Source organism: Aspergillus puulaauensis, chromosome 2, assembly GCF_016861865.1.
Source record: "Aspergillus puulaauensis MK2 DNA, chromosome 2, nearly complete sequence".
NCBI lineage: Eukaryota > Fungi > Ascomycota > Eurotiomycetes > Eurotiales > Aspergillaceae > Aspergillus > Aspergillus puulaauensis.
Genome location: NC_054858.1, coordinates 4,076,154 through 4,103,829, shown reverse-complemented (window position 1 = coordinate 4,103,829; position 27,676 = coordinate 4,076,154). Strand labels below are relative to the sequence as shown.

General features: G+C 50.4%; 11 protein-coding genes across 11 annotated transcripts; 4 read left to right on the top strand and 7 right to left on the bottom strand.

Annotated features, from left to right (window-relative positions):
• Positions 1-31: 31 nt before the first annotated feature.
• APUU_21697A (Myb-like DNA-binding domain protein) lies at positions 32-1,717 on the top strand (the record flags this gene model as incomplete). Its single annotated transcript, XM_041700478.1, has 1 exon — positions 32-1,717. One exon carries the CDS (start codon positions 32-34, stop codon positions 1,715-1,717), a length of 1,686 nt encoding a protein of 561 aa, XP_041553459.1.
• Positions 1,718-2,006: 289 nt separating this feature from the next.
• On the bottom strand, positions 2,007-3,531 carry APUU_21696S (putative cysteine synthase; the record flags this gene model as incomplete). The annotated part of the gene is made up of 5 exons (XM_041700477.1): positions 2,007-2,179; positions 2,233-2,879; positions 2,929-3,047; positions 3,104-3,163; positions 3,235-3,531. The coding sequence occupies 5 exons, from the start codon at positions 3,529-3,531 to the stop codon at positions 2,007-2,009; spliced, it is 1,296 nt and encodes a 431-aa protein (XP_041553458.1).
• Positions 3,532-3,764: 233 nt separating this feature from the next.
• On the top strand, positions 3,765-5,379 carry APUU_21695A (class I SAM-dependent methyltransferase; the record flags this gene model as incomplete). Its single annotated transcript, XM_041700476.1, has 3 exons — positions 3,765-4,080; positions 4,148-5,118; positions 5,170-5,379. The coding sequence occupies 3 exons, from the start codon at positions 3,765-3,767 to the stop codon at positions 5,377-5,379; spliced, it is 1,497 nt and encodes a 498-aa protein (XP_041553457.1).
• A 242-nt stretch (positions 5,380-5,621) lies between these two features.
• APUU_21694A (putative acetamidase) lies at positions 5,622-7,671 on the top strand (the record flags this gene model as incomplete). Its single annotated transcript, XM_041700475.1, has 7 exons — positions 5,622-6,057; positions 6,152-6,264; positions 6,324-6,547; positions 6,602-6,876; positions 6,945-7,120; positions 7,191-7,479; positions 7,556-7,671. The coding sequence occupies 7 exons, from the start codon at positions 5,622-5,624 to the stop codon at positions 7,669-7,671; spliced, it is 1,629 nt and encodes a 542-aa protein (XP_041553456.1).
• A 134-nt stretch (positions 7,672-7,805) lies between these two features.
• APUU_21693S (indolepyruvate decarboxylase family protein) lies at positions 7,806-9,669 on the bottom strand (the record flags this gene model as incomplete). The annotated part of the gene is made up of 2 exons (XM_041700473.1): positions 7,806-9,356; positions 9,418-9,669. 2 exons carry the CDS (start codon positions 9,667-9,669, stop codon positions 7,806-7,808), a joined length of 1,803 nt encoding a protein of 600 aa, XP_041553455.1.
• Positions 9,670-9,945: 276 nt separating this feature from the next.
• PEX5 (peroxisomal membrane signal receptor PTS1) lies at positions 9,946-12,011 on the bottom strand (the record flags this gene model as incomplete). The annotated part of the gene is made up of 3 exons (XM_041700472.1): positions 9,946-11,083; positions 11,177-11,769; positions 11,844-12,011. The coding sequence occupies 3 exons, from the start codon at positions 12,009-12,011 to the stop codon at positions 9,946-9,948; spliced, it is 1,899 nt and encodes a 632-aa protein (XP_041553454.1).
• A 373-nt stretch (positions 12,012-12,384) lies between these two features.
• APUU_21691S (nucleic acid-binding protein) lies at positions 12,385-13,592 on the bottom strand (the record flags this gene model as incomplete). Its single annotated transcript, XM_041700471.1, has 3 exons — positions 12,385-12,808; positions 12,892-13,530; positions 13,591-13,592. Coding segments are annotated over 3 exons (1,065 nt in total).
• A 611-nt stretch (positions 13,593-14,203) lies between these two features.
• On the bottom strand, positions 14,204-17,003 carry APUU_21690S (Zn(II)2Cys6 transcription factor; the record flags this gene model as incomplete). Its single annotated transcript, XM_041700470.1, has 7 exons — positions 14,204-14,413; positions 14,466-15,161; positions 15,212-15,985; positions 16,043-16,074; positions 16,138-16,360; positions 16,412-16,826; positions 16,882-17,003. The coding sequence occupies 7 exons, from the start codon at positions 17,001-17,003 to the stop codon at positions 14,204-14,206; spliced, it is 2,472 nt and encodes an 823-aa protein (XP_041553452.1).
• A 2,580-nt stretch (positions 17,004-19,583) lies between these two features.
• Positions 19,584-22,908, top strand: APUU_21689A (putative RNA interference and gene silencing protein (Qde2); the record flags this gene model as incomplete). The annotated part of the gene is made up of 4 exons (XM_041700469.1): positions 19,584-19,876; positions 19,947-21,064; positions 21,126-21,370; positions 21,433-22,908. 4 exons carry the CDS (start codon positions 19,584-19,586, stop codon positions 22,906-22,908), a joined length of 3,132 nt encoding a protein of 1,043 aa, XP_041553451.1.
• Positions 22,909-23,737: 829 nt separating this feature from the next.
• On the bottom strand, positions 23,738-25,443 carry APUU_21688S (uncharacterized protein; the record flags this gene model as incomplete). Its single annotated transcript, XM_041700468.1, has 2 exons — positions 23,738-25,069; positions 25,138-25,443. 2 exons carry the CDS (start codon positions 25,441-25,443, stop codon positions 23,738-23,740), a joined length of 1,638 nt encoding a protein of 545 aa, XP_041553450.1.
• A 994-nt stretch (positions 25,444-26,437) lies between these two features.
• Positions 26,438-27,119, bottom strand: RPB7 (DNA-directed RNA polymerase II subunit RPB7; the record flags this gene model as incomplete). Its single annotated transcript, XM_041700467.1, has 4 exons — positions 26,438-26,447; positions 26,510-26,679; positions 26,741-26,821; positions 26,871-27,119. The coding sequence occupies 4 exons, from the start codon at positions 27,117-27,119 to the stop codon at positions 26,438-26,440; spliced, it is 510 nt and encodes a 169-aa protein (XP_041553449.1).
• Between the last annotated feature and the right edge of the window lie 557 nt (positions 27,120-27,676).

The window sequence follows — 27,676 nt, the reverse complement described above, 5'->3', positions numbered from 1 at the left end:
AGAACCGCGCATTCACTTATCATCCCGAACCATGGAGTCGCCGCTGAAAAGAAAGCGGCTTTCCCTGTCGCCAGCTGAGGAGGATGAGCCCAGCGACGTCGACTTACACGAAGCACGTGCTCGAAACGACATGCGCTTAAAGTCCATTTTCGAAGGTATCTTTGAAAAGTACGGTCGGGACTTCACAGATGTTGGTGATGAAATTGATCTACAGACAGGAGATATCATGGTCAATAATGGGCACATTCATACCCTAGATGGGGAGGACAATGCAGGGGCAATCGGGGACTGGCTATCGGATCCGGATTCACAGGCTCCGATGAATGAACCATTGGATGGGGCAGAAGAGGAGGGCGCGCGAGCTCGTCTTAACACGCATGAGGGTGAGGGGAGTGGTCCTGAAAGGGACGCGGACCACTCCGGTCGCAGAGTGGTATCCATCCTATCACATATGCGGCCAGATCCCGGGAGATCGCGGGAAGTTATAGACGGGGATGGGGGTAGGAATGGAGATGGTACGCCGTCGGAGGCTGAAGACGACAGATCGAGTGTGGATTCCCTGTTGGACACTGCGTTATCCGTCCAGGGGCCTCACATCCGGGAAGTTGGTAACGGAGGTACTGTCAAGGAAAAAGCAAATCTCCAGCCCGAAGAATCCGACCAATCTCAGGTCTCTCGTACTGAGAGACTCGATGAGACTGTGGACCCGATTTGGCGTGTTCCTGAGATCAACGTGAAGTTGACAACCCCAATGCTGCTAAGTCGATCGAAACCGAAATCCTTGGACAATAATACAGTACGCTCTCAATCCCCACCCGGAGCGGGCTCTATCTGGGCTCTCCCTTGGACGTCCAGGCGAAATACCGGTGGCGTAAAAAGCAGAAAGCAAAAGGACAGTCCGAAGAAACAGAAAAAGCACCATTCCAGCCCCATTGTCTGCGACTGGTCATTTGCAGACGCTCCGGATGGAAGTGAATCCGACGATCCATTACAGGAAGACTACGAGCCATCGCCAACCCCAAAAGGCTCTGTCTATATCAGAGAGAAGCGCAAGGGCCCCTTCTCGGCGGCAAGCAGAAGAGAAAATACGTGCAGTTACTGCAAAAAGTCATTTTCTGAAGATGATTATATCTCGCATTTGAGGGCCGTGCTCTCTGATCCTGCTGATAACCAACATGACATGCTAGAGCTGAAGCATCAGCTGGGCGTGGTCACTAATGACAGCACTACTGGATCGGCTTCGAACGCCACAACTCTTACTGAGCCTATTGTTCGTCCTATAGGCACACCAACATCGGGACTCGAACCAAAAGGACAAGACGCAAGCAACGAATCAACCCCCACAGGGAAACGTGCGAGGACAACCCTGGGGCCGGACGAAGCTAAGTCGATCATCCGCATGAGACAAGTTCACGGGATGAAGTGGAAGGAGATTCTAAATCACTTCCCGCAAAAGAAACTCACCAACATCCAAGCATGGCACCATATTCATTGGAATCAGAGGAGGGCAAATCCCCCTCGACTTTCGGGACCTTGGTCAAAGGCCGAACTTGAGAAATTGGAGAGACTGAGGGACCAACCAGATCTTACTTGGCCTGGTATCCGTGCTGAAATGCCGGGGCGATTGCTTGCGGAGGTCGAGTTCAAATTACTGCAACTTTGGACTGGTGGCAACATCTCACAGGATGACGCACAGCCTAGAGGTGAAGAGCGCTGAGTTTGCGCGTGGGTGGCCTCCAACACGCCTGGCAGTCGTAGTCTCAAAGGGCAGTGCGAATTCCAGCGCCACACAATACTGTAACAATTACTCTGGGTAACCCGCGCAGCAATGAAGCAAGTGCAGACGGACCACTAGGGTCTTATGATAGTGCATCAAGTACCCTGTCACAGTCTTTAGCTTAACGCTTGAATAAACTGAATAAACAGGAGTAGCTGGGTTTCATAAGCAGGCTATGTGGATTTCGTCCGGTTCTGTTCGTTGTATGCAAGATTGCAAAGCCAGGCGGCTACTGGTCATCTTTCGCATTGAGAACATCCTCCAACTTAGTGTCGACAGCGCCGCCGACGTCCCCAGCTTTAGCCCAGAACCTCGAAAGATGTCTTGAACCCGAGTCAGACAGTACTGTAACGATTCTGTGGCCTGGTCCCAGTTTCATAGCCGTTTTTACTGCTGCAAAACCTAGGTATGGGTGTAAGTTAATGTGACAGTGGAGTTCCAGGCTCAAAACTCACAATTGACAGCACTGCTACTTCCAGCAAAGATGCCGTCCTTCTCGACAAGCCACCTAGCCATCGCCAGTGCCTGTGCATCTGTAACCCTAACCGCATCATCAACGAGCTCTCGACCCGCTTCGAAGTTTGCTGTCACGCGGTTGATCCCAATGCCTTCCACGATAGTATCCACCTGTCTCCGGCGACGAGTTCCTTCCTTCTCCTTGGTGTCAAACATCACGCCGTAACGGACTCGATTATACAATCCACTTCCCTGGGGGTCGGCTACTACCACGGTCAAATTAGGGATCTTTGGTTTGAGAAACAGTGCCACACCGGAGATCGTGCCTCCAGTTCCGGCACCAGCGACAAATGCGTCCAAAGATCCATTGCACTGGGAGTAGATTTCGGGACCGGTACCGGCAAAATGGGCTTTCCAGTTTGCCTCATTCTCGAATTGGTCTGCAAAGTATCCCCTTCCACGCCGTGAAGGAGAACTGCCTGATGAATCGGGTGCCGTGGAAAGAGTATGGGCTTGGGCAAGTGCTCGTGCCCGGTTGACGAAGTTGTCTTTTTCCACTATGGGGGCTGGGGGCACACGGTCCACTATCGCGCCCAGTTTCAGGAGTAAGTTTGACTTCTCGATTGCCTGGTCAGAAGGCATACAGCTGGGCATGCGGTTAACTGAGTTCTGTTGGCGCAGGAAGAGTCACTTACATATGGGCAAGATAACCCTTCGCTCTAGCCAACGAGGCCAGGGAAATACCTGTAGAGCCAGATGTACCTTCGTAGACTGTGTCTCCAGAATGCGGAGTCATCAGCCCTCTCTCTTCAGCCTACAGAAGGTCATATGTTAAAATTGTCGTGAAGATGTTATGGGGCGATTACATACTATTTCGATCATGCTCAGCGCCACTCGATCTTTTGAGCTCTGGCCAGCTCCATTTAAAAACTAGATTACAGTTAGATAGGTATTTAAAGCAGACACCTAGGAATAGATATATCAATTAGACGGTGACGTACTTCAGCTTTTGCTAGAATTTCGCACCCGGTCGCGTCAGACAAGGACTTGATTCGGAGGAGAGGAGTATTCCCTATACAGCCCTCAATTCCTTCAACGATGGCAGGAGGACCATGTCGCACAGCCACCGACTCTGTGGCAGTATCTCGTGGTGATTTTGCGGGCTGGGATCGACCACTCTGTCGATATTCTCGAATGCGCTCCTCGATCTCAGGGTAGAACAGGTCCTTGAAAGCTATTGAGAGGACAACACCGGCCACGAAGGCGGACCCAATGTAAATTTGCGAATGGTCTTTCATGAGTAGATGCGTTGGCTTGAACAGGATTCCATAGGAAGCATGTGAATTGGCGATGCTTGGAAGATGAAGCTCGAGCTACGGTATGCTGGACGGAGAAAAAGCTCGGACCCGCCTGAGAACCTCCGCCCGCATCCTCCATCAAGAGTCCGCTCGTTCGTCGCTGTTCCCCTTCAGCTTCCTTTGACAACCTTCTTCCTTTCACCCTTAATCTTTTCCCACCTGGATTGTCCGAGATGGACTCTCCGATTATTAGCCACCTGTTTCGACAGCTATTCCGTCATCCAGCATGCCAATCCCTCCGTCCTTCACCTCCGTCGCACATATTTCGTCTATCCCGCTCTCATCCACAATATCGAACGTTTATCACGCGTCGCGCGGTGGCTAAGCGCAAGAGCGCGGACGATGGCTTGAACTGGACGAAACGCGGGGATTACCCAAAGAATATTGACGAGGAGTTGAAAACATACCCGTTGGTGACTGCGAAAGAGTTGCGCCATCGCCGGGATCGACCTCGACAGGTACAAATGTTGACAAGAGAATTCATTGACGGTAAGTTCTGTATTTATTGCGCACACTATACCTATTTTCTGACTGTACTTCTTGTTTTTGCCATTAGACAGTTTGTACAATCCCCATTATGGCTACTTTTCCAAGCACGCGACCATCTTTAGCACCGGGGAGCCATTTGATTTCAACCACATCGAAGATGGACCGGCTTTCCACCGGATGTTGGGCGACCGTTATTCGGCATTCGAAGATTTCCTAGACAAAAAGCAGCCAGATGAGGCCCGCCAGCTCTGGCACACACCGACTGAATTGTTTCGGCCTTACTACGGCGAAACCATTGCCCGCTATTTGGTGTCGAATTATAAGCTGACGCTGTACCCCTATCATGATCTGACCATCTACGAAATGGGCGCTGGAAACGGAACGTTGATGATTAACATCCTCGACTTTATCCGCGATACAGACTACGAAGTCTATCAACGAACCAAATTCCGAATAATTGAAATCTCCCCCGCTTTGGCTGGACTTCAGATGAAAAACTTGACAGATTCACTCTATGCTGCAGGCCACTTGGATCATGTTGAGATTATCAACAAGTCCATCTTCGAGTGGGACACCTACGTGCACTCGCCATGCTTCTTCCTTGCGCTCGAGGTGTTCGATAATTTCGCTCATGACGCTATCCGCTACGATACCAAGACAGAGTTACCCCAGCAGGGTGGGGTGTTGATTGATGCGGACGGCGAATTTCACGAATATTACACCCCCATGCTGGACCCTGTGGCTTCCCGGTTCCTGCGTGTCCGTCAGGCCGCAGCTCGGCGCGAATTCTCCCATCCGCTGGGCCCGCGACTCATGCGCCAAGTCCGTGGAGCATTGCCCTTTCAGAAACCTTCCACCACTACTGAGTACATTCCAACGCGACTAATGCAGTTCTTCGATATACTTGATAACTACTTCCCGGGCCACCGACTGTTAGCTAGCGACTTCAGCACCCTTCCGGATGCCGTGCCGGGGATTAATGCGCCGGTGGTACAAACACGTTACAAGAGGAGAACTGTGCCGGTCTCTACTCCTTTTGTAAGCCAGCCCAGCATCTGCTTAGTAGTTAACACAGCTGACATATAACAGGTTCATCAGGGCTATTTTGACATCTTTTTCCCCACGGATTTCAATGTCGTTGAGGACATCTACCGAGCTGTCACTGGGAAGCTGACGCAAGTAGCAAGCCACGAAGATTTTGTCCGACGCTGGGCGTATGTTGAAGATACAGAAACTAGGAGCGGCGAGAACCCGCTTCTAACATGGTATAAGAACGCCAGCATGTTGATGACGGTCTAGAGGGCGTACACATCTGTATATGGCGAATATATGTAATTATAGGCAGTCGGCATTGGAATTCAATGATAAAGCATTGCTGGTTTCCCTCCGATAACCACGGTTGATGCAGGCTCGACCCCTCTTTCTCCGCAGACAAACCTTCCCACCCAAGTTTACTCTTCGATCTCCACCTCTTCATAGTCTAGCACTCCCAGAACGGGCAAACAGCTTTTTGGGACTTTGAAAGATAGACGAACATCAAAATGACTGAGCCGCACTGGAAACCCATCGTTGATCAAAAACGCCTCACCCAAGCCCTATCCATCCCTCCTTCCTGGCGCCTCCCTGAGTCCATCATCGTCTCTGATGCAGCTACTCTCGATGTAATACGCAACTGCGGAATTCTGTCGACCAAAGAGCTTGAATGGACAGATATCAATGATATCACGGAGCTACTGCGCCTTCTCGCCTCGCGCGAGGTAAGCTCCGTGCAGCTAACAACAGCATTCTGTAAGCGCGCCGCCATAGCGCAGCAAATGACGGGCTGCTTGACGGAGATCTTTTTTGATCAAGGACTCGAGAGAGCGAAGTCTTTGGACGATGAGCTTGAGCGGACGGGTCGTATGTCGGGACCGTTGCATGGGCTACCGGTTTCTGTGAAGGATCGGTTTGATGTTGAGGGGTTGGATACTACTGTTGGTATGCTTTCCACATTTTAGATTCTTTATTTCAGTCTGGACGAGACTTTCGCAGAAGCTGATAGTGCTCGAATGTGCTAAATTTCGGGGTACAGGCTGGGTTGGACTCGCTAATAAACCGGCGGCCAGGTCCGACTCTGTTGTTCAACTGTTAGAGTCCATGGGAGCGGTTCTGTATGTGAAGACGAATGTGCCCCAGTCGCTGATGGTAAATATCTTGTCGAAGAAGACGGTTGAAGGAACTCCCACGCTAAGCCATGAGGGCAGATGTCTGACTCGTATAACCACGTCTTCGGCCAGTCCGTCAACGCCTTCAACAGAAAACTCATCTCTGGCGGTAGCTCCGGGGGTGAAGGTGCTCTGGTCGGTGCTGGTGGGAGCGCCTTGGGAATTGGAACGGATATAGGAGGCTCGATTCGTGTGCCCTCTAATCTCCAGGGACTGTATTCGATTTGCCCAACAACAGGACGAGTTCCCTGGAACTGCTCATTGTATGTCCCTCCCGTCATCATTTTACGAACTCAGGTAATGACCGTTTTCTCTAGCATGCACCAGCACTATCTTGTTCCTCCGGTGGCAGGGCCTATGGCTAGAAGCCTTTCGACAGTAGAGTATTTCATGCAGAGCCTGCTGGACTCAAATCCCTGGGACCTCGACCCAGGCTGCATCCCAATTCCCTGGCGGAAGGACATGGCAGCGCTGCCGACAAAAAAGCTGAAACTAGGTATTATCTACGACGACGGAATTGTCCGACCACAGCCACCTGTTATGCGAGCAATGCGCGAGACAGCACAGAAGCTGAAAGATGCGGGTCACGAAGGTACTGTATCTACCTATATAACTCTCATTACTGACATTTTAGGCCTTCAAATGGCTAATAAATCCTAGTAATGGAATGGGATGCTTCTCTTCACGTAGAAGGCACAGGCCTATGGACGAAATCCATCCTTTCGGATGGTGGCCACCACTGCCGCCAACTTTGCGCCCTCGTCGACGAACCTCTTATCCAAGGAATGGCTGTCGGAACCCCAGCAGACGAGCTCTCAACCACAGAAAAGGAAAAGGTACCTACAAGCCCATAACATACTCTTCACTTTCTATTCAATTCACCGTACTAATGGAGCCCGGTACTAGACCGAAGAAGCAAAATGGACCTTCCAAGAAACCTACCTCAAGCAATGGGTCTCCAGTGGCATCGATGCACTACTCCTTCCTGTGACACCCTGGGTAGGATACAAGCCCAAGACTTGGGTCAAGAGCTTTCAGTGGCTAGGCTATACTGCTTTATACAATCTGCTGAACTACGCCGCCGTTACTGTCCCCGTTATTACTGCAGATGAAGAGCTTGATACCCCCGAGAATGATAAGGAGTGGGCAGCTCATGTTCCGAGGAACGAGTCTGATCGATTTAATTACGAGCAGTGTATGCTTCTTTTCCTTCTCGTTTCTTGGTGTTCTTTGTTGCATAGAGGCTAACTCGTTTGCACTTGCTTGTTTAGACGACTTGGATTTGGTCAAGGGTATGCCAGTGACGGTTCAAATTGTTGGCGGGAGGTTTGGGGAGGAAAGGGCCATTTCGGTTGCGAAAGTTATAGATGGCCTTTTTGGTCGTTAATTCTGTGCTTCTTGTTACTGCGTAGTAGATATTCAATTGATTGCACTGCCATATGCGGAATATACATGCACTTATAATACCGGTAGTCAACAGTTCCAGGCCTATATTTACGACAACCTGAAGAACGACGAAGGCTACAGCTTTGCCTTGTCCTCCTCCGTAGGCTTCTGGTTCTGCCACGCAAACCCAATCTCCTTCCCAATTCCAGGCTCAACAATCACATTCACCACAGTGACAGTATCACTCAAGAACCCCTCCCTCGTCGCCTTTTCAAGCTCATCCTCAGTCCGCACAAAGTGGCCCTTTCCACCGCACATCGTAGCCAGCATCTCATACCTCGTTTCATAGAGAAGACTGGTCGAGCGCAAGCCCTTTGGCTCCGCGTCAAATTTGGTATCATTCGACACTGTCTGGTCCTGGAGTGTTTTCCAGGCATTCTCGGACGTGCTATCGCCGTGGTAGATACCCGAATTGTTGACCACGAAGATCAACGCCGGTATGCGGTACCGAGCTAGGGTTTCAATCTCCATGGCGCTAAAGCCAAAGGCGCTGTCGCCTTCGAAGGCGACGATTTTCTTGGGCCTGGACGTGCTACTTTCAGGGGAAGCATTGAAGGCTTCGTGAGCTGCGACGATATACCCCATGCCCACACCCATGGTGGCATATGTGCCGGCATCAAGACGCTGCCGCGGGTGATATAAGGGGAAAATGGAGCGAGAGATGTCCATTGTGTTGGCGCCCTCGGAAACATATACGATACCCCCTTCCTCACTCGGAGCCAAAGAATTAAGGGCCGTTTTGATGATGTGATAGGCTCGTTGGTAGGTTAAGGGTGTACCGGCCGGTGTCTGTTTCAGAGCGGCATTTTGAGCCTTGTTTTCGTTCTTCTTAGCTGAGTCGGCAAGCTGCGACGGGAATTTGCTGGAGGGCGAGTATCTCCAGTTTGCGAGCGATGACGTGAGTTGGTCTACAACCAAGCTTATATCCCCGAGAATTCCGAGTTCGGGTGTCCCCGCGTTTCTCCCGATCTCCTCGGCGCAGATATCTACCTGGATTATCTTCGCCTTCGGAGACCATTTGGGTGCCTCGCCGTAGTGTAGAATCCAATTTAATCGGGCGCCTAAAAGCAGGACTACATCTGCGTTCTTTAGTGCAGCGCTCCGAGCGCTGGACGCATTCAGTGGGTGCGAGTCCGGTACTACACCTTTGCCCATAGGAGTAGGTAGGAATGGGACCTGTGTCTGGTCGACTAGTTTGCGAATCCCCGACTCCGCGCGCGCATATGCAGCGCCCTTGCCGATAATTATAAGTGGCGCGCTAGCAGACCTCAATAGTTGCGTAGCCTTCAATATCAATGTTGGATCCCCACCCGCCTTGGGTGGTGAAGAGACAAGCAAGTTCTCGGGTTGCGGCGGCGAAAACTCCGGCGACAGCTTCCCCTGAATTATATCGGCAGGTAGGTCGATGAAAGTTGGTCCAGGTCGACCATACCAGCATGTCCGGTAGGCATTTTTAACAGCCCCAGGGATGAAGTCGAATGACGAGGCACGCACGGCGAACTTCGTGTGAGGCGTCAAAAGCGAGATAGCGTCCATTTCCTGAAAGGCGCCCTTGGTGACGGCTGTGGTCTCGGCGGATCCAGCAAGCACGAGGAGTGGGAAGTTGTTCGCAGAGGAGTTTCCAATCTGTTTGACATCGTAATCGTTAGCCTTGTTCGTCTCCGTGTCCGCGATTAGGCAACCATACCCCGGCCAATGCATGGAGGACTCCAGGTCCCCCAACGACAAGACAGACTCCAGGTCGTCCTGTCATATATCCATAGACACTAGCTGCATAGCTGCAGGCTTGTTCATTGCGAAAAGCGACGAATCGAATGCCTAGGTTGATTGCCTCCTCTGCGATCTCGACCACAGGGATGCCGACAATACCGAAGATAACGGTGACCCCAAGGTCACGTAGGGAGCGTGCGATGAGTTGCGCGCCTGTTTTCACGGCCATTTTGGTGCTATATCAAGACGGTTTGTGAAATAGAGCACAACATGAAGACAACATGGAGAGGGCCACATGGTAGCATGGTGGTCGGGGATGGTGAGGTGGAGAAACCGTCAAAGCGGAGAAAGTGCGGGATGAACAACTCCCGAGGTTAAATGAGGTCATCACGAATTCACGACAAGCTTCATTACTACAGCATGACAAGCGTTGATATTCTAGGCCTCTAGTTGGCTCTGTTGCTAGTATTTACATCACATAGTCCCCGACCTCATCGTCTCATACTTAGAATTCAAACTCCCTTCGGAAAACATTGACATCCATTCCGGCCTCGACCGTGTCTGCCAAATCCCGTCGGCCCATTTGACTGAAAACGCGCCGCAAGGTGTCGTAGAGGTTGGTGCTCTGGTTCGCGGTAATCATGCGGTTGAGTTCGGCCTCGTTAATGCTACCATCGTTGCCGCCCACAATCTCCCGAGCGCGCTCTTTTCCTTCTTCTTCGACTACGCGATGCATTGACAAGGCACCCAGCAGATGTTGTGCAGCTTCAGGGTAACAGCCGATGTTAATGCATGACACACCCAAGTTGTACCGTGCTCGAACGAAGTTCGGGTTGATGGTCAGTGCCTGTTCGTAGGCCTCAATGGCCTCCTCTGATCGGCCAGAGTTAGCCAGGGTGGCTCCGAGACGGTTCCAGAGGAGGTGGAGCTGCTCCCTCTGGTTCGTTGTTCCGGACTCTGTGCTTGCTAGTGCCGTTGTGAAGCAGTCGACAGCTTTTTCGTATTCTTCTGCGCAGTAGAAAAGAACTCCAAGGCCAACTTGTACATCAGGGTCCATTTGGGCCCCCGATGGCGATAATTGGGCTGCCTGGATGAAAAAGTCCGTGACACGCTCGTGGAGAATCTGGCGGTCAGTGAAACCTAGGTCGGCGTCGGAAGATAGATTATCGGGGTTGATAATCTGAGGATACTTGACGGAGAGCCATCGCTCAAGTGTGCGATAAGCTGTGGAGTCGTAACCTTCGTTTGTGTATGAGACAGCGAGGCCCATCAGGGCATCTAGATTGTTCGGATCGGCCTTGAGAGCCTGCTCCAAGGCCCGAATAGCGGGGAGTTCCTTCTCGTTCTGGGCCTGGGCAGTTCCCAGCATAGTCCAGGCTTTCACATGCTGAGGGTCTTTCTGCACCGCGGCCTCAAATGCCAAAGCTGCTAGAGAAAGATTGCCACCCTCTTGCATAATCTTCATGCCCTCTTCGAACGGATTGGCTACGTCGCGGAAGACGTTCTCTTGCTCGAATGAGTAGTCGCCCAATCGAGGTTCCCGGAACCGAGTATTGAGGTTATCAAACCCGTCCCACTCGCCCATATCGCCCATGTGTAAATTATCGTTAATATTGAAATCAGCCTCGCCCTCCGCCAATTTCCTATTTATTGTCGTCTCAGCTTGTACTCTCTCCCATACACTCTCAAAAAGACCGTGATCTTGATCACTGTCGGTACTGGTGATGGGGACTGACCTGTCAAGATCGTTCAATTCCGACTCTATGGCCGCGTTAGCCTCATCGTCCACCTGCCCCTGATCTGCCGTCTCTATCTGCTGAAACTGAGCCTCCCAGTTCTCGTCGTCGAGCTCGATCATCCGTCCCTTCCCCTTATCTTGTGTAGCAGCCTCAGCCGGCTGCTGGTGCTGTTGTTGCATACCCATGGGGCCATAACCAGGCTGCATCATCCCCATCCCGCCGCCATAGCCCATGTAGCCCATACTCCCCATAGGCCGCTGGTAACCGCCACTCATCATCGACGACTGGCCGGCGGTGGCTGGACTCGCTGATTGTGGAACGCCCATAGTATTCTGCTGCTGGAACCGGGCGAATTCAGCCGGCGTAAATCCCGACCCATTGTTCATCATCGGGCCCTTGGGCCCGGCAAAAGCCGCCTCCATGCGGGCCTGCTCACCAGGATCAAACTCCGCAGCCCACCCTGGCGAGCCTGTTCGGGGTGTCGTGTGCATCTGCTCTAATTGGTGCCTCACTTGCTCCATCTCCATCCTCATATGCTGCTGTGGCCCGCCGGGGAATTGAGCGGATTGCTGAGCAAACTCGTCCATCATCTGTATAACGCATTATTAAGCAGCTGTCCCGGGTCGAAATTGAGGGGCACTGAGAGAGGGGAAGCGGCATTTACCTGGTCAGGACCACCCATCATACCCTGTGAGCGCATACCCTCCTGCATGCCGGGGTTACGCCCAACCATTCGGTCTCTCTGTAGGGACTTGTCATCTTGGACATGCTTCGTGAACTGAGTCAATGGGTTTCCCGCGGTGGAACACTCTGCGCCACCAAGGAACGACATTTTGTGAGAAACCGCGACGAAATGTCACGGGAAAGTTGAAATAAAAAGGTATACAAAGATAGATGTTCGTCAGGGGTATATACGGGGTGTCGAATAAAAATAGGTTGAAGTTTGTCCGAGGCGAAGTTGGAGCATGTCTACACTCCAGATGCTTAGAAACGTGGGGTCTCGGCGCCGCCTAGAGCCGACGGAAAACTTGCCGAGGTCCCCGCGGGTCACGTGGAATATACTGATGGGCCGATGGCAAAGAGGAAAGTATTCACCAGTTTGGTATCTATGTGATATACAGTATATAGTACAGTTTAAATGCGCTAGAAATACATTGTGTCACCAGAAGAGTATATAATCCGCCCCAACTCCAAGTCCGCCAAGATCAAGCACCGACAGGGAAGAAGCCGCGTTGGGCTTTCCGAACATTGTTGCTGTAATAGACCTTGAGTTTGCGGCCATAAAGCGTCTGTCTAGAAAGTTGTTCGAGTCCGATGGCCGCGCTTTCAACGTCTGTGAACTCTGCATGGACATATCCACGAAATTGACCGGTCTGGCGGTCTACAGTCACGCGGACGTCAAATACGTTGGCCAGATCCTTGAAGAGTTCATTGAGATCACGGTCCGTCATTTCGAAGGGCATGTTGCCGATATAGAGCGTATTTGTGGGTGCGAAAGCCTTGACCGCCGTCCTCATGTTCGTTTGTGCAAAGTAAAGAGTCACCCGGCGCCCTTCGAATACTCGCATATGCATCGCTTGAATTGCTCGGTCTGCCGAATCTGTATTATCGAATTGAACGTAGCCATATCTGTAACAATCCCGCAAGATTCCTGCGTTAGTCACAATGATCCCATAAGACAAGAAAACTCCACGAATCAGTGCGTCACATACCCTTTGCTAATTCCGCGGCTATCGTAAATAATGTTCACTCCTTCCACAACTCCATACTTCGACATCTGCTCCTTGAGATCCTCTGCTGTCACGTCATAAAACAGGTTGCCGATGAATATTGTTTCCTTCGGCTCGTTTCGAGATTGTCTCATTAATTCTATCCTCTCTTCTTTTGTCATCGTTCTTTGAGCGGCCTCGTCTTCTAGCATGGCCGCCTCTCTGATCTGCGAAACGTCAAATGGTCCTTGCGTATTCCCGGCCTCAGATTCATTCGCGAAAGACGCCGGGGCGTTTCTCGTAGTCGCTGTCGTCACGGTATTCAATCCATCTTCTGGTTCAATTCTCCTTTCTTCTTTTTCGGCCTCATTTACCGCAATATCATCTGGGGCAGCCAGAACATCGTTTGTGTCGGTCGAGGTTATATTGGTCGCTGTCGCGGTAACCGTCGGCGACTGCGCCGTGGCTGTATCTTTCGAGTCCAGGTGGCCGCTAACCCCATCTCCAATCCATCTGGTTTGTGAAGATTTTCGACAGCGAATCGCAAGGTTGTGGGCGTTCGGTGTCGCAGTCAGCCTTGATCGAGCAGGTATCGGAGATGGTGAAGCCAGCAGGCGACAGGCAGCGCGGCGGAGGGAATACCTGGCGAGTATATAGTTAGTAGAGCGCTGATGAAGTAGTCATTTAAAAGTGAAAACGCACATATCTAGCTTCGGCTTTATCAAGGCATCAATGAATTAGGCTTTTTAAACGTACGGGCAATGAAATGTAAAAAGCTGCTGGCCAATGCCAGTCACGTGCTGATAACGATAAGGTACAGAGTTGGGGCTTGGGTTAGGCTAGTTACTCCACTCCATAATTAAAATACTACGTACATACATGCACAAAAAATATATAAAAAATATATAGTTGAGTTATAAATGTACAAGTGGAGATTATCACTCGCCAACCGATGCCAAACCTGCGCCCACCAGATTTTCATAGACACATCATAATCATCATCATATACACACGAAGAGTAGAGATAGAAAGCGTATTCGTATAAGGTCTGGCGGACCCCAGCAACCCTCGAACAAGTAAGGATGAAAACCGACCAACGACAGGGATATTAGGGTTTAAAATTTTAAAACAATCAAATGTCAACACCGGATATGTTGTGCATCAAGAAAAAAAAAACGCACTGAAGCGCAGTCACAATCCCACTAACCCATTCAAAACACCGGTAAACTCGTTTTTTACTTCAATGGACAAAAGGTGACAAAAATGAAACCTGATAGCCATAATTCCGAGTTTAATCCACAATTTATCCCTGTTTTTAAGTGGGGCCATCGTTGTCGTACCCGTTGTTAAGGAACATGTTGTTCGTCCGGGGTAGAGTGCGGAGTCTATCCGCAGGGCTATTTTGCACCGCTGCTAGCTGTGGCGGGGATAAGGGTCCAGGATTCTGTTGTTGGAAATCCATGGGGGACCAATATGAGGCCGACGGGTCAAGTGTCCCGCCTTGGATGTAGTTATCCCAAGCATCCTAGATCGTATTAGTTTTTGTCAAAATCAACTTAGAAGGTAAAGAAACGAACCCAATCCAAATTGACCTGCATATCAGGCATTTGGCCAAACATATTAAAAAGAGACGAAGCACCCGGAGCTGCCTCTGCACCAAACCCACCGAGTGCTGGCAACGGAGTTTCTGGGCCCTTCAACGGCACGTCATTGAACTGTGGCCCTTGGCCAATAGGTGTCATTCCACTGCTAAGCAATCCCAGGGTCATGGCGGCGCTTTGTTTCTCGTCTTGCGGCTCAAACGCTGGAGTTAGAGGAGTTGCTTCAGGGCCCCGCTGAAGCCCACTAAGCATCACTCCGAGGACACCACTGGCTTTCCATGCCTCCATTGTCTCATCACGCAGTTCGTCCCAGATATCTTTACTTCGCTGTACAGCTACAAGAATCTCTTCCCGTCGTTCTCTGCCCCAAGCATAAGTATCAGACGAAGCCCTCGAAGTGTCTGGTAGACGGTATCCATGATAGAGATCAAGACACAAAATGGTTGCAGCTTGTAAGAAGTCACTAGAGCTGAGTGATGTTACTCGATTCTGTCGACTTCGTAATCGGCCCGTCGGGCGTGTTTCCACATGGATCATTGACTGGAACCGTAAAAGCTCCATGGCCGAATCAACGCAAGTTCTTCGGGAGTGTGTGAACCGAGGATTTTCCCGAGCCCTAAGAAGATATTTTCGATGAAGCATACATTGCGCGCGATGATAAACACACATTACCTATAAAACCATGAGAATAAAGAAAGAAACGAAGATGCCAAGGGACTCACCGAAAAGCGAGATAAAATGAGCACGAGAGAATCTAGCGGAGACTCATCGATGGGGCGCACAAGAAGATGCTCGGGTACCATATCCCGTGCCCGACGAAGTTCTGAATCCATTTCCATTACTTTATCGTAAGACGCGTTCTGGACAGAAGAGGTCTGTTCAATAGCCTGGCCCAAGACATTCGCTAACCGCGACTTCGTGATAAGGTAGGATATCGGTGTAGGTTCACTGGGAGGTCGTGATGGGGGAAGTTCTTTGCAGTCTTCGTCGAAGTCGTCGTCATACAAGTTGCGTGGAAGCTCGGTATCACTGTCTGCCATTCGAACCATACTAGGCAACCCAACTTGGCAGGAAAATAGTATGTCGGCTTGTCGAACAAACGACCAAACCCTGCGGCGCATCTCACCCTGGAATGGTGTAATATTCGGAAACGCTTTCGAATCCCGGTGGTATCCCATTCTCATAGCCAGTCGCACGATAACACCGCTTAGAACCCAAACCGAAACATCTGCTTCCTTTGTTTGGCAATAATCGCCATGAAGATGAAAGGCTAGGCACTCTATCAGGTTCGGGTACGGTTTAGTATAGTCAGCCAATGTGAGACACATGGCGACGAGATTTCGGAAGGTGCCGGCCATGTCCAGTGATTTGCCCCTAAACTCGGGGGGTTCATCACCCTCGCGATAATACGACAACATAGAGAGCCGCATCATTGCAAAGAGCATTCCGATCCAGGCGACACAAGTTTGGGAAGGGTCCTCCCAATGCTTATTGTACTAAACAAGTGTTAATCAATCTACTTCCATATTCTCACATGACGGGGACCTGCTTACTTGCGCCTGGAAAGTAGGACCATGGAGGAAATCTGGAACACGTATTAGCATCTAATCCCCAAGGCAAAATTGAAAAGGATTAACGAGACACATACGCGTTGCGGGGTCGTAGCAGTTGAAATATCGCGCTATGAGCATATCTGACGTGTATTTGGACGGAAATGAAGACATGATTTCGGCTCTGCTAGTTACTTTCATGGCCCCGAATAGCAAAGTAGACCCAGGAACGTCAGTTGGAAGCTGGGTTGCCTTAAGCTTCTCGGCATGCTCTTCATATTGCTTTTTGTGTGTGGTGAAATAATTCTTGACTTCCGATATCTAGAAACAGGTGAGAATACGAAGATATGGGGGTTCGAGATGATCACTTACCTCACTAAGAACAGATGCCCAGTGTGCATCGCTAATATAGTACGACTTGTTGTTGTTGTCCACTTTCATAATGCCAAATGACTTGGTCACCTGCTCGGTATCGCTTTCCTCCTGGATAGGAACATCATCATCGATTTCCAAGTCATGGACATGCTGACCGGACCCTGCGTTACTGCCTGTCCCTGATATTGCTGCCATAGCAGCTGTAGGGCCTTCAGATTGCGACCCATTGGTCATCAACGATAATACTAGGCCCTCTAGTCGATCAATTCTATTTTGCATGTCATCTGGGGAGCTCGAAGCAGTCTGGTTCGCAGTATTCTTCTTTCGAGAATTTGTCTGAGCATAGGAGCAGGAATGAGCATCCCCACGTTTGACACAATTCTCGCAGGGATGCGCGCGGTTGCATTTTAACCTAACTGCTGGTTAGAGCATTCACGGGTATGCATGAAGGGAAACAGTCGACATACTTTCGATGGCGACATGGACCACATGAGAGAGGTACTCTGTTTCGTTTCCGGACAACCCTATACTGTCCTTCCGGGGAGGGTCCATTACTTGAGGAGGTTGTAGACGGTGGAGTTGGACTCATTTTAGCGGTTTAAAAGGCGGGTGTATCGAACAGTGAGTCGAGAATTGAGGTGTATGGGGCGATGGTCTAAAGGTAGAATAATTATTATAACGCGGTCACAAGTAGTGTATGGCTAGCCGCAAAACCATACAAGACCTCTGTGGCCAATTAAACCACTACCGACTTTGTGTGAATATTTTCCTGTCTAGCCCGGAAGCTCTGAGACTTGTTGTGGAATCAGGAACAAAAGTACAATGCCCTAGATCTTGACGAGTGACGGGTACAACTATTTCCTAATTGCGCCTGCCGCCAAAACCGTTGAGATTAACAGTCGGAGAGGTTGGTTTCTTTTTCCTTCGCCGTACGATTGAAACTGCGATTCTTTTGACCGCTCTGGCTGTCGGGTTGGCCGAGATCGAGATGCAACTGATATTGGTGGGCAGAGAAAGCGGATCGCGGGGTGACCGTAATGCGGTTCTACCTATGAGTAAAATCGCAACCGCGGGAGGTGAAGCAGCGGACGAAGTCGAAATCTGTTAAATGGGGGATTCAACTACCCCCGCAACGCCGCTGTAAGAGATGCGAGACTCGAGAGTGCGACGATAAACGTAGGAATGTTTCGCGAACAAGCTCGACGGTGCCAAGATAGATCGCCGGCAATGGTGAGCAAGACAGAGCCAGCCGTAATTCTCAACCACAGGCAAGCCACTTGGGAGGATAAGCGTTATTCTCAGTCGCTAGGTACCAGGCGAGGAGCACTCTTCCAGGTGGAAGGAAGGAAGAAGAGAGGCCGCAAACGGGAGGAGCCCTGAGACTTCCTTAGTTGGTTCTGCTTAGTGATGGAGGACGACTGTCACTGTTATCTCCGTTATCGCCATACACCACCAAAGGCGGTCAAGTCTTGCCATCTGGACTCTGTGGAGGGCTGGAGGCGAGCTGGACAAAGTGAAACTGGAAATAATATGCTTTTGAGTTTCTTTAGTCGTGGAAGACGTACCCAAAATGATGGATACCTCATGTTCAGGATTCAGCTTCGTCAGCCAATGTCAACTTTCGACAAGCGTCCCATCGCACGCCCGTCCCGTTTTCATAGCCAGGCTAACACAATCTTTCAGCCCCCAGAAGGACCCAGACTTCTGCTTGGGGGGCTGAAAAAGCCATTTTCTCCTTTTTACGAGACTCCTCGCACAAACCCGGTCGAAACCGCGTTTCTCATTTGTTAGTTGATTGCAGGGTTCGTGCTAGGCTGTGGCTTTGCTCGATCACTGAGTCACATCCATATGTCTTTCCAATCAGAACAGGCAGTGGAAAGTTGTTGGTCCGACTTTGACAATCACTACACATAATGGATTCCTTCATCGAAGCCTTCCACCTGTATCAGCGTCATCAAATGTCCACCTTGTCCCACGAGTCCGTCACCCAGACTCGGCAGTCAGATGGCGGGTGGATGGTGAATGGAGATCCATGGTCCACTGTGCCGCATGGGGAGGTGGACCACGCTGGATCATACGTACTCGCGATTTCCAGGGAACACATGGAAAGACAAAGTTCACTTTTAGCTCTGCGGGGGACAGTCACGAATACAATAATATTGAAGCGTCTTAGCCGTCCTGAAATAGGCCTGGCATTGAAGCGTTGTTCATGCTTACATTCTGATTTGAGAATTGGAGTCAAGACTGCAATGTCCGTCAGTGGAAGCTTATTAAATAATTGTACTCTATAGAAAGCAAACTAACATTTGAGGCTACCTAAATAATAAGCTTCTTTTACTTCATCACCTTCTCCGAATTTACCGACCGCATCGAACTACGTTAACCTCCCTAGTGCCTTTTATCGATACACCACCCAGCATTAGATAGTGAGTCTACGCAAAAGGGGTCATTTCACCTATCTGTGTTGCGACGGTAAAATCATTGAGAAACATTGCGTTTCAATGACCCAAGATGGCCAGGAGTCAGAAGAACCCTCTTTCTCCAGTAATCGATTGATTGGCGAGGTGTTGAAGCGTTTTCCAAGGCTCAGAAATGAGGTCCACCGATCAAAGCACAACAACTCGCCGGAGACAAACAGCCTTGCTTCGTCATTCCTCTCTGTTCCACCCAATTGTTGGGAGCAAACGTCAGCCTTGGGCTTTTCCAACACACGCCCACTGCATCTCAGTTTCTTATCCAATTAATCACCGTCTTTTCGTGCATCTTCGCTTCCTAGCGGGTACCTTGTCAAACACTCTTAGCCTACAGTTTTGACTGATCGGTCAAACCCCATGCTCCAGGAAGGCGATAGGACCAATTGTTCTAATCCGTAAGTCTCAGTGTTTGCCAAAAGAAACCATGCAGACAGCCTTGCGCAAGCGTATATTTTCCCCATTAAAGAAAGCTCCAGCTTTGTGGTGGGGGTCGAGCTATACCGTAGGACATTTAAGATCCCCTTCCCTTAGCAAACCATCTCCATGCAAGCTTCTCTTTCCCCCACAATAATCTCTAACCTCATCTTCTCCAATGTTTAGGGTTCATTTTCACTCTACTTGTGTCTAAATTTATTACTATTCGGTCAGGGAAACAGCGAACCACTCTCTTCTCGCCCTAACACCCAAACACTATCATGTCGAGCGGCGGAGGCCCACCCCAGCGGGGCGGCCGCCGCGGAAAAGGTAACGACCGTGGTAAAGGACCAAGTGAAAACAGAGGCCGCGGTGGGAGAGGACGCGGAGGCTCTGATCGTGGCGCAGACCGTGGAGGTGGCCGTGGCCGAGGTCGTGGCTCTTCCCACGATCTACCATATCGTCCGGCGCCAGGCGACTCTGGCAGAGGCGGCTTCAGAGGTCGCGGTGGTCGCGGTGGCCGTGGTGGTGGTCGAGGAGGTGGACACTTCGATCAAGGTCCCCCTAGCTTCACGTATGCGATTTCCCTCAGGTTATTCAGTGGTTCGGGTTAACTAACTCACGCACGCTTCTATGATCGCCAGCCCTGCCGGAGGCGTCCCATCACCGAGCAGCAAGATCACACAGACAGAAGATGCCCTGGCAGCAGCCCTCACAAAGAGGAAATCATCGATTGGATATCCCGAGCGTCCCGGTTATGGTACGCATGGACGAGAAGTCCAGCTCTTTGCCAACTACTTCGAACTAAAGTCTGTTGGCAAAAGCCTGTACCGTTACAGTATCAATATCGATGCTGGATCAGCCCGCGACCCCGGGGCTAAAAAAGCAAAACGGATTATCTGTCTGTTGCTTGAGGAGCACTTTCCGCAGGTCCGCTCCAGTATTGTAACCGACTATAGGTCAACTATGATTTCATATCTGGAGATCTTGAATCAACAACAAGACCCAGTTACGTTCGATATCATCTACCGGGGCGAGCATGAGGATGAGCCGCCGAAGAAGGTAGAAAAATATCGTGTTACCCTCAATTTCACCGGTCAGGTTGAACCTACAGCACTTCTCGACTACCTGACTTCCTCCAATGCAGCTCAGATGTTCGAAGAAAAGGCCGGCATCCTGCAGGCACTGAATATCGCGGCCGGCCATTACCCCAAGTCCTCTACGTCCATTGCTTCCCATGGTGCCAACAAGCACTACGCAATCCAGGATGGCGCGGCGGAGAACTTCAATTTGGGTGCCGGGCTCGAAGCTCTTCGGGGTTATTTTGTGAGCGTTCGTGCTGCGACGGCACGTATACTAGTAAATGTTCAGGTCAAGTACGTCGCTTGCTACGAAGATGGGCCCCTAAGCCATGTTATCCGCCAGTTCCAACTCGAAGGCAAGAAGGACACCTACAGCTTGAAAAAGTTTCTCTACCATCTCAGAGTCCGCGTAACCCACATCGAGAGAAGAAACAAAAAAGGAATAGTTATTCCAAGGATGAAAAACATTATCAATTTGGCAACTCCCCAGGATGGACTCGCACTTCCGAACCCGCCAAGGGTCAAAAGGCTTGGTGCAGGTCCGAAAGACGTCCAGTTCTTTTTGGATGCTCCAGGTCAATCGAGTCAGCAAACCAGCTCTAAGAGTAAGAAGGGCAAGAAGCCGGCTGGCCCCGAACCATCAGGGTTGTACATCACTGTTGCAGACTTCTTTCAGAAAAGTAAGCACCCTATATGAAGCGTTTCCCATCTCGAAAACAGATCTAACCACTGCCACTGAAGATTACAATATCCAAGTAGACCATAATATGCCAGTTGTGAATGTGGGATCCATAGCGAAGCCATTATACCTTCCAGTAGAGGTCTGCGAAGTCGAGGCTGGCCAACCAGCAACGGCAAAGCTTTCACCCAACCAGACAAGGGAGATGTTGAAGTTTGCGGTTCGATCCCCAGCACAAAATGCTTCGTCGATTGTTACAAAAGGGCTGGAAACACTGGGACTTGGAGAGCCGGTCAACGCCACTCTGGTACGTGCATTTCTCGCCCACCCAAACGCAGGATACATTGCTAATGCCTTTTACGTGAGCAGGCAGGATTTGGTATACAAACCAACCCCAGTCTAATCACGGTCCCAGGACGCGTTCTCCCGCCACCCAGTGTGCATTACAGGGATTCCAAGTCATCAAAGGACAAGCGGATTAATACCATTGGTGGCAGTTGGAATATGAAGTCGATCAAATTCTCGACCACCTCTAACCTCCTTAACTGGACTTGGGTCAATATCACACAGGGACATAGGCCAAACTTTGCGGATCAGGGAGAGCTGAACAGGTGTCTTGACAGGTTCACAGCAAAGCTTAAAGAAGTTGGAGTCGGTGCAAACCCTCCACTGCCAGGCACCGAGGTTACACTCAAGCGCGAAACCTATGAGAGGGACATCAACAATGCGATTGGTGACCTGATGAACAAACGTCAACCGAAGTTGATATTGACAATTCTCCCATTTAATGACACCGAAATATACAACTGTGTTAAACAAGCCTGTGATATCCGTCATGGAGTGCGCAATGTCAATGTTCTCGCCGACCGTTTCAAAGGATGCAGCGAGCAATACTTCGCAAATGTCGGCTTGAAATTTAATCTCAAACTCGGTGGTGTGAACCAAGTTGTCAAACCGAACCAGTTGGGAATAATTGGTGAAGGCAAGACAATGCTCCTCGGTATTGATGTCACTCACCCGTCCCCCGGCTCCGCCAAAGGTGCGCCCAGTGTCGCAGCCATGGTTGCCTCTGTCGACTCCTCTCTCGGACAATGGCCAGCAGAAATCCGCATCCAGAATGAAGCTCGCAACGAGATGGTCGACGCTCTCGACTCTATGCTCAAGGAACATCTCCGCCGCTGGGCCAATAGCCACAAAAAAGCATACCCGGAGAACATTATCGTCTACCGCGATGGTGTCTCAGAGGGTCAGTACGACCTTGTTACAAGCAAGGAACTGCCCCTCCTTAAATCCGCCTGCAGGGCAGTTTACCCGGCCGATTTAACAGCAAAAGGTCTGCCTCGATTCTCAATAATAATTGTCGGCAAGCGTCACCATACCCGCTTCTATCCGACCCGCCAGGAGGACGCTGACCGTTCCAACAACCCCATCCACGGCACAGTCGTCGATCGCGGTGTCACAGAAGCTCGCAACTGGGACTTCTTCCTCCAGGCTCATACCGCACTCAAGGGAACTGCGCGCCCAGCACACTATTACACCGTCTGGGACGAAATCTTCCTCAACCTGAAGCCAACCCTTCCCGCGCAAAACACAGCTGACATCCTCGAGGCAATGACCCACCACATGTGCTATCTATTCGGTAGAGCAACCAAGGCCGTCAGCATCTGTCCGCCAGCCTATTACGCCGATCTAGTCTGCACCCGTGCCCGGTGCTACCTAAGTCGTGCGTTTGAACCAGAAACCCCCAGCGGCAGTGTCGTCGGCAGCGAAGACCCCGGCGTCACGGTTGAGAGTTCAGAAGTTTTGATCCATCCAAATGTTAAGGATACGATGTTCTACATCTAGAACAGGTAACCGCGCCCCTATCCTTTCGTTTCCGAGTTCATGCTATTTGAGTTGGGCTAGTGAGTATTTGCTTTCGCCATTCTCAGGATTCTTGGATGTATGTTTGAAATTTTTATGGACCTTGGAAGCCTGGATTTTTTTTTGTCTGAGTAGTAGATCTCTAAGTAAGTAGGATGGTTTAGTTTGGTATCAGAATGGTAATTTGTTGATCCTGGAAAAATATATATCCCTAGTCTTATCCGCTTGTTGGTGCACCCCAACCATGTATATATTGGATAGCAAAACACAATCAGCGGTACAATAATGTAAGTCGCAATCTACATGATGATTTAGCAATTCTTATTTCTTTTTAATCACTTGATCAAACATTTATATTTACCATCATTAAAGCACAGAATAATCGATCATAAAATTGGGTATGGCATTCACACAATAAGGAGTCAAAAAGTAAATAGTTACGTACAGAGTATCAGACAAGTAAAAAAAGGAGAATATCAAGTCAAGTGGAGACTGAAACTCGGACAGAAAAGGGGAAATAATTGAAGGGCACAGGAAAAGAAATACAAGGCGTGGACGTGTAGACCGACAAACTCGTAGCAATAAGAACTTGCAAAAAGGTACGAAAACAAAGACCGCCGATAGTTAGAAACAAGAAACATAGGTACGTAGTGTATCAATGATAGTCATATATCCATGCGGGCGTTGACCAATTACTTAACTAGCCGTTCAGTATCATCCGGTTTTTTTCGTGAGGTTTTATACTGTTTCTTTTTCCAGGTCGTCATCGGTTTCTGCTGGATTGCTCGCTCCTCCCCGCGTGGGACTGCGTTTACTCTTCCTCATCAAAGCCCCAGCTTTTTTGGTTCACGTTGTGTAAAATCCGACGCTGTGGTGGTGTGGCGGCCTTGCTTGGCTCTGAGGCTCTACCGTAGGGATTCCAGGATGGCTCCATCATCTTCACGGCCTTGACTCGATCCTCCGAGGGCTTCTTGTTCTCGTGGCTGACATCGCCTTCGGTTTCCTGAGGTTCGTCTGTTACCTCCCAGTGGGGTTCGAAGTCCTTCTTGCGGTTGGGCCCATTGTGCACGACAGAAAGAGGGCGTTCTTTGCTGGCTTGCCTCTTAGTGTCCTCCTCGGCCTCGACCTCACCTGCTTCCCCGTACAAATTATTCTTATAGAGCCCCAATCCCTTGTTTTGATATGATTTGATAATGCGCTTGTTGCCCTGCTCTTCGTCACCGTCTGTGATCTGGAAATGAGTCTCGGCGTCACGCCGGGGCTGCACAACGCGGGGCTTGGCCGGCGGTGAATCCTGCTCAGGCTCATCGTCGCTCCAACCAAAGTGACGGACTTCTTCACCTCGGGGTTTGCGTTGCGGCTTCTGGGGGGTTGAGAAGTCTTCAAAATCCCAGTTGTTGACGTGGCGGGAGCCTGGGCGCGAGGCAGGTGCCTTGACTTCACGGCTGCTATTGTCAGCACCCAGCTCGAAGTGTTCGAAGCGCTTCGGGTGCGCGCGGTAGGCAATCTGCTCCGGCTTCTCATCGTCATCGAAGATACGGGATGGACCGAAGTTCTTCCCGGCGCCAACTTTAGGGGCGACCGGGGATTCCTCCTTCAAGTTCTCGACTTCTTCGGGCTCGAAGATACGCGATGGGCGGAAGTTCTTGCCTGCGCCAATCTTGGGAGGGACGGCACGGGGTCGCGAGGGTGTCGCATCGGGCGCATCATCGCTCCCTTCGTCACCCACAAAGAGTTCATTATAATCACGAGGTGGGGGCTTGGCGGAGGCAGGGGCGCGAGGAGGCTGTACGTTTTGTTCGCGGTCTTTGCTAGGTGAAAGTAGCTCGAAGAGTGAGTCGGCCGCATAAGGATCCTTGATGCGTTTCTTTCCGGGCGAAGGGGGCGCTGCGGGAGCATCATCCTGAGCCTCTTTTGCGGCAAATGAAGGCTCAGCCTGAGCTACTGGGGGAGGAGGTCCATTGTCTGAGGGAGCCGATGAGGATGCGACCTTGATCAGGCGAGTCTGCTTGTCCGCGTCGCGAACAGGCCAGTTACGAGCGCGGTTTCCAATGACTTCGACCTGTTTTAAGAGGGAGGCCTGATCCCAATGGATTCTGACGCTTTGGATTTGATTCTGGGCATTGAAGCGGACGATATGGATCTACAAGCAGAATGACCGGCATTAGTAGTCTACCCATCGGAGAATTTTTGGTCATGGGGAGCGCCCACCGTGGGGAACTTCACGACGCGATCGAACAAGAACGTCTCATCCAGGTTAGGAAGATAGGCTCCACCTCCAGTAAGGAATTGAAGAGAAGTGTCGACATCCAGAGAGAGCGCGTTAGAGCCCTGTACAGCATCAATGACAGTTTGAGAGTTGATCTTGATTTCCTGCTGTTTGGTGAGGTGTTGGGTCACTTTGTCTACCCCCCTGAACTCGGTGGTAGAGGTGATATAGATCAGGGACACATCGGAGGCAAGGGACGCCGGATTGGGCGCAGCCAGGAATCTATGGTACACATCCTTGAGAGACATTGCGAAATTGAGGGGTTTGAGTAGGAAAAGAGAAAAGGAAAGTAAATAAAAAAGGTTGCGGTTCAAAGATCAGGGAGGGTAACGGTTTGTTTGGTTGAGCAAGCCACGAACCACGGTTTGGCAGCCGTCGCGATGTTATTATTATTAGAAGGATCGCGGTATCTGGGGAAGACAGAAGAATGCAGGAATGAACACCAGCAGCGAGAAAACGAGGGTCTGGAATTTGTTTAAAGTTGCCTCTGGTTTCCTTTATTGGGATTTAAGAGAGGAAGGACCAGGGAGACTCTACCAGTCGAACACACGAACCTCCCGGTTATTCGGCTGCGCTGGGCGACGCTACAGGCCTAGGTCAATCACAATAACAATGGGAAATGATACAGAGAGGCCGGTTCTTCAGAGTTCCCTTGATAATTACCCAAATATCGGCCAAGGAAGCCCCAGGACTGGGGATTCCACATGCGCCGGACGCACCAGTGTTTCACCACTACGCCCGTCCCTAAGCCGCGTCTCTCAGGCAACTGCGCATAAAATGAGCACAACCATCATAATAAATTGCTATTATTGTGCTCTATAGAAGACACTTTAGACTTCGTTTCAACCAGTTTCCAATCTTATTGTGTATTTGTATATTGCCCTCTAGATAGTCATTGCTCATAAGCACCGCTCTACTCTGTACGTACTACCCCAGTGGGGTACCCGCAAATAGATCTGCACCGGCCAAAGCAAGATCGTTTTTGCTGCAATAATTGGCAGTCCTCACTTCGTCACGGGTGCTGCGAAAGAAGAGAGCATGGCTTGCAACCTGACTCCTCCATCCTATCCCTGTCTGGCCAAAACCCAGTGAGTCTCGCATGATCCTGTCGAGCAACTCGAGGGACAGCTTTTGCGGCCCGATAAGTGTGGTACTTGCGAATAAAACAGAAGGCTGGACGGCGCTCTTTCGTGGGATTGTTTCAATTATCGTAATCGTCATAAGCTCGCAAGGTTCGTATTGTTATAGCGGTCTGTGGGAAGAGGGCGGCGTATGTTAGTAGCGATTTGACACCAGGCGCGGAGCAAAACCCACCCTAGGTAATCTTCCTTGATTGTCCCAATCGCATTGATAGCAGCAACGTCCGGCTTGACACCAAGAATTTTAAGCCGAAGGTTGGTGCCCTTCTCGATAACTTGATCCGCATGATCAGTGTATTGTGGTGGCACTGTGTTCGGCTCCCATCTGATGTCGGAGGGAATATTCTTGAAGACCCGTTAGCATCTATCGAAACAGCAACTGCAATATTCACCACAAAGAACATACTTTGCGCGCAATAAAAACCGACAATGGGCCGGCTAGGGTGAAAATCCCTGTGGGCTTCACCGACGTGACAGACGCATCGACCTATAGACATTGTTAGATCTGGTTTATGGTTGACCAGTCTAGAACATACTGTCTCCCCACGGAAGGGCTTCCAGATAATTGCTCGATATTTGATTGTATATTCAGCCTGCCCGTTACTTGGGAGCACTCGCCCCTCGCCGATGTCCACCATGTCCATGACACATATCACAAAGTGATCTCCGGTACATCGCCCCTCCTCCTCCTCGTTTAAGCGATTGATGAGATATTCGCGCACATTTGGACCGAAGTACGACGGATGTAATGAGATAACTTTGGTCTCTTCTTTGAGGAAAAACATGGCGATGACTTGTTCAGTTCGGCCACTTAAGCCGAGATCGAAAGACAGAACACTTTTGCAAAGTCGACGGCAAAGTTGGTAGACGCGATGGGAAAGCTTCAACCGGCGCGCCTCGAGGAGGTACGCTGTATCGCAGCAGCAAGTTGCGCTGGATTAACGACTGGAATTGCTGGCACAAAACGATTAACGACAGAAAAATCAATACTTCATGGCCGCTCGTAGAACGAGAGCAGTAAAGTTATAAATTCAGAGAAAGGAGCGCACGGTCGAGGTATCAGTGGCGACCAGAAATTCCCCCACAGAGATTACTTTTCGTTGAAAGAACCAGCAAATCCAGCAACAAAGCTCTCATGAAGCCCTCGCCTGGTCCTCCAGATGGTCACATGACATTGATAGTCCTTTATCCGCTTAGTACAATACGGTACGGCGGGTTGCGCTCCAATTTGCGGAATTTCCGCATTCTAGTATGTCACAGTAATACCAGCCTCATTCCTAGTATGCAGGACCTCGGTCTGCACATGACGTTTGTGCAATCATCTTTTAATTATTCCCTGGGG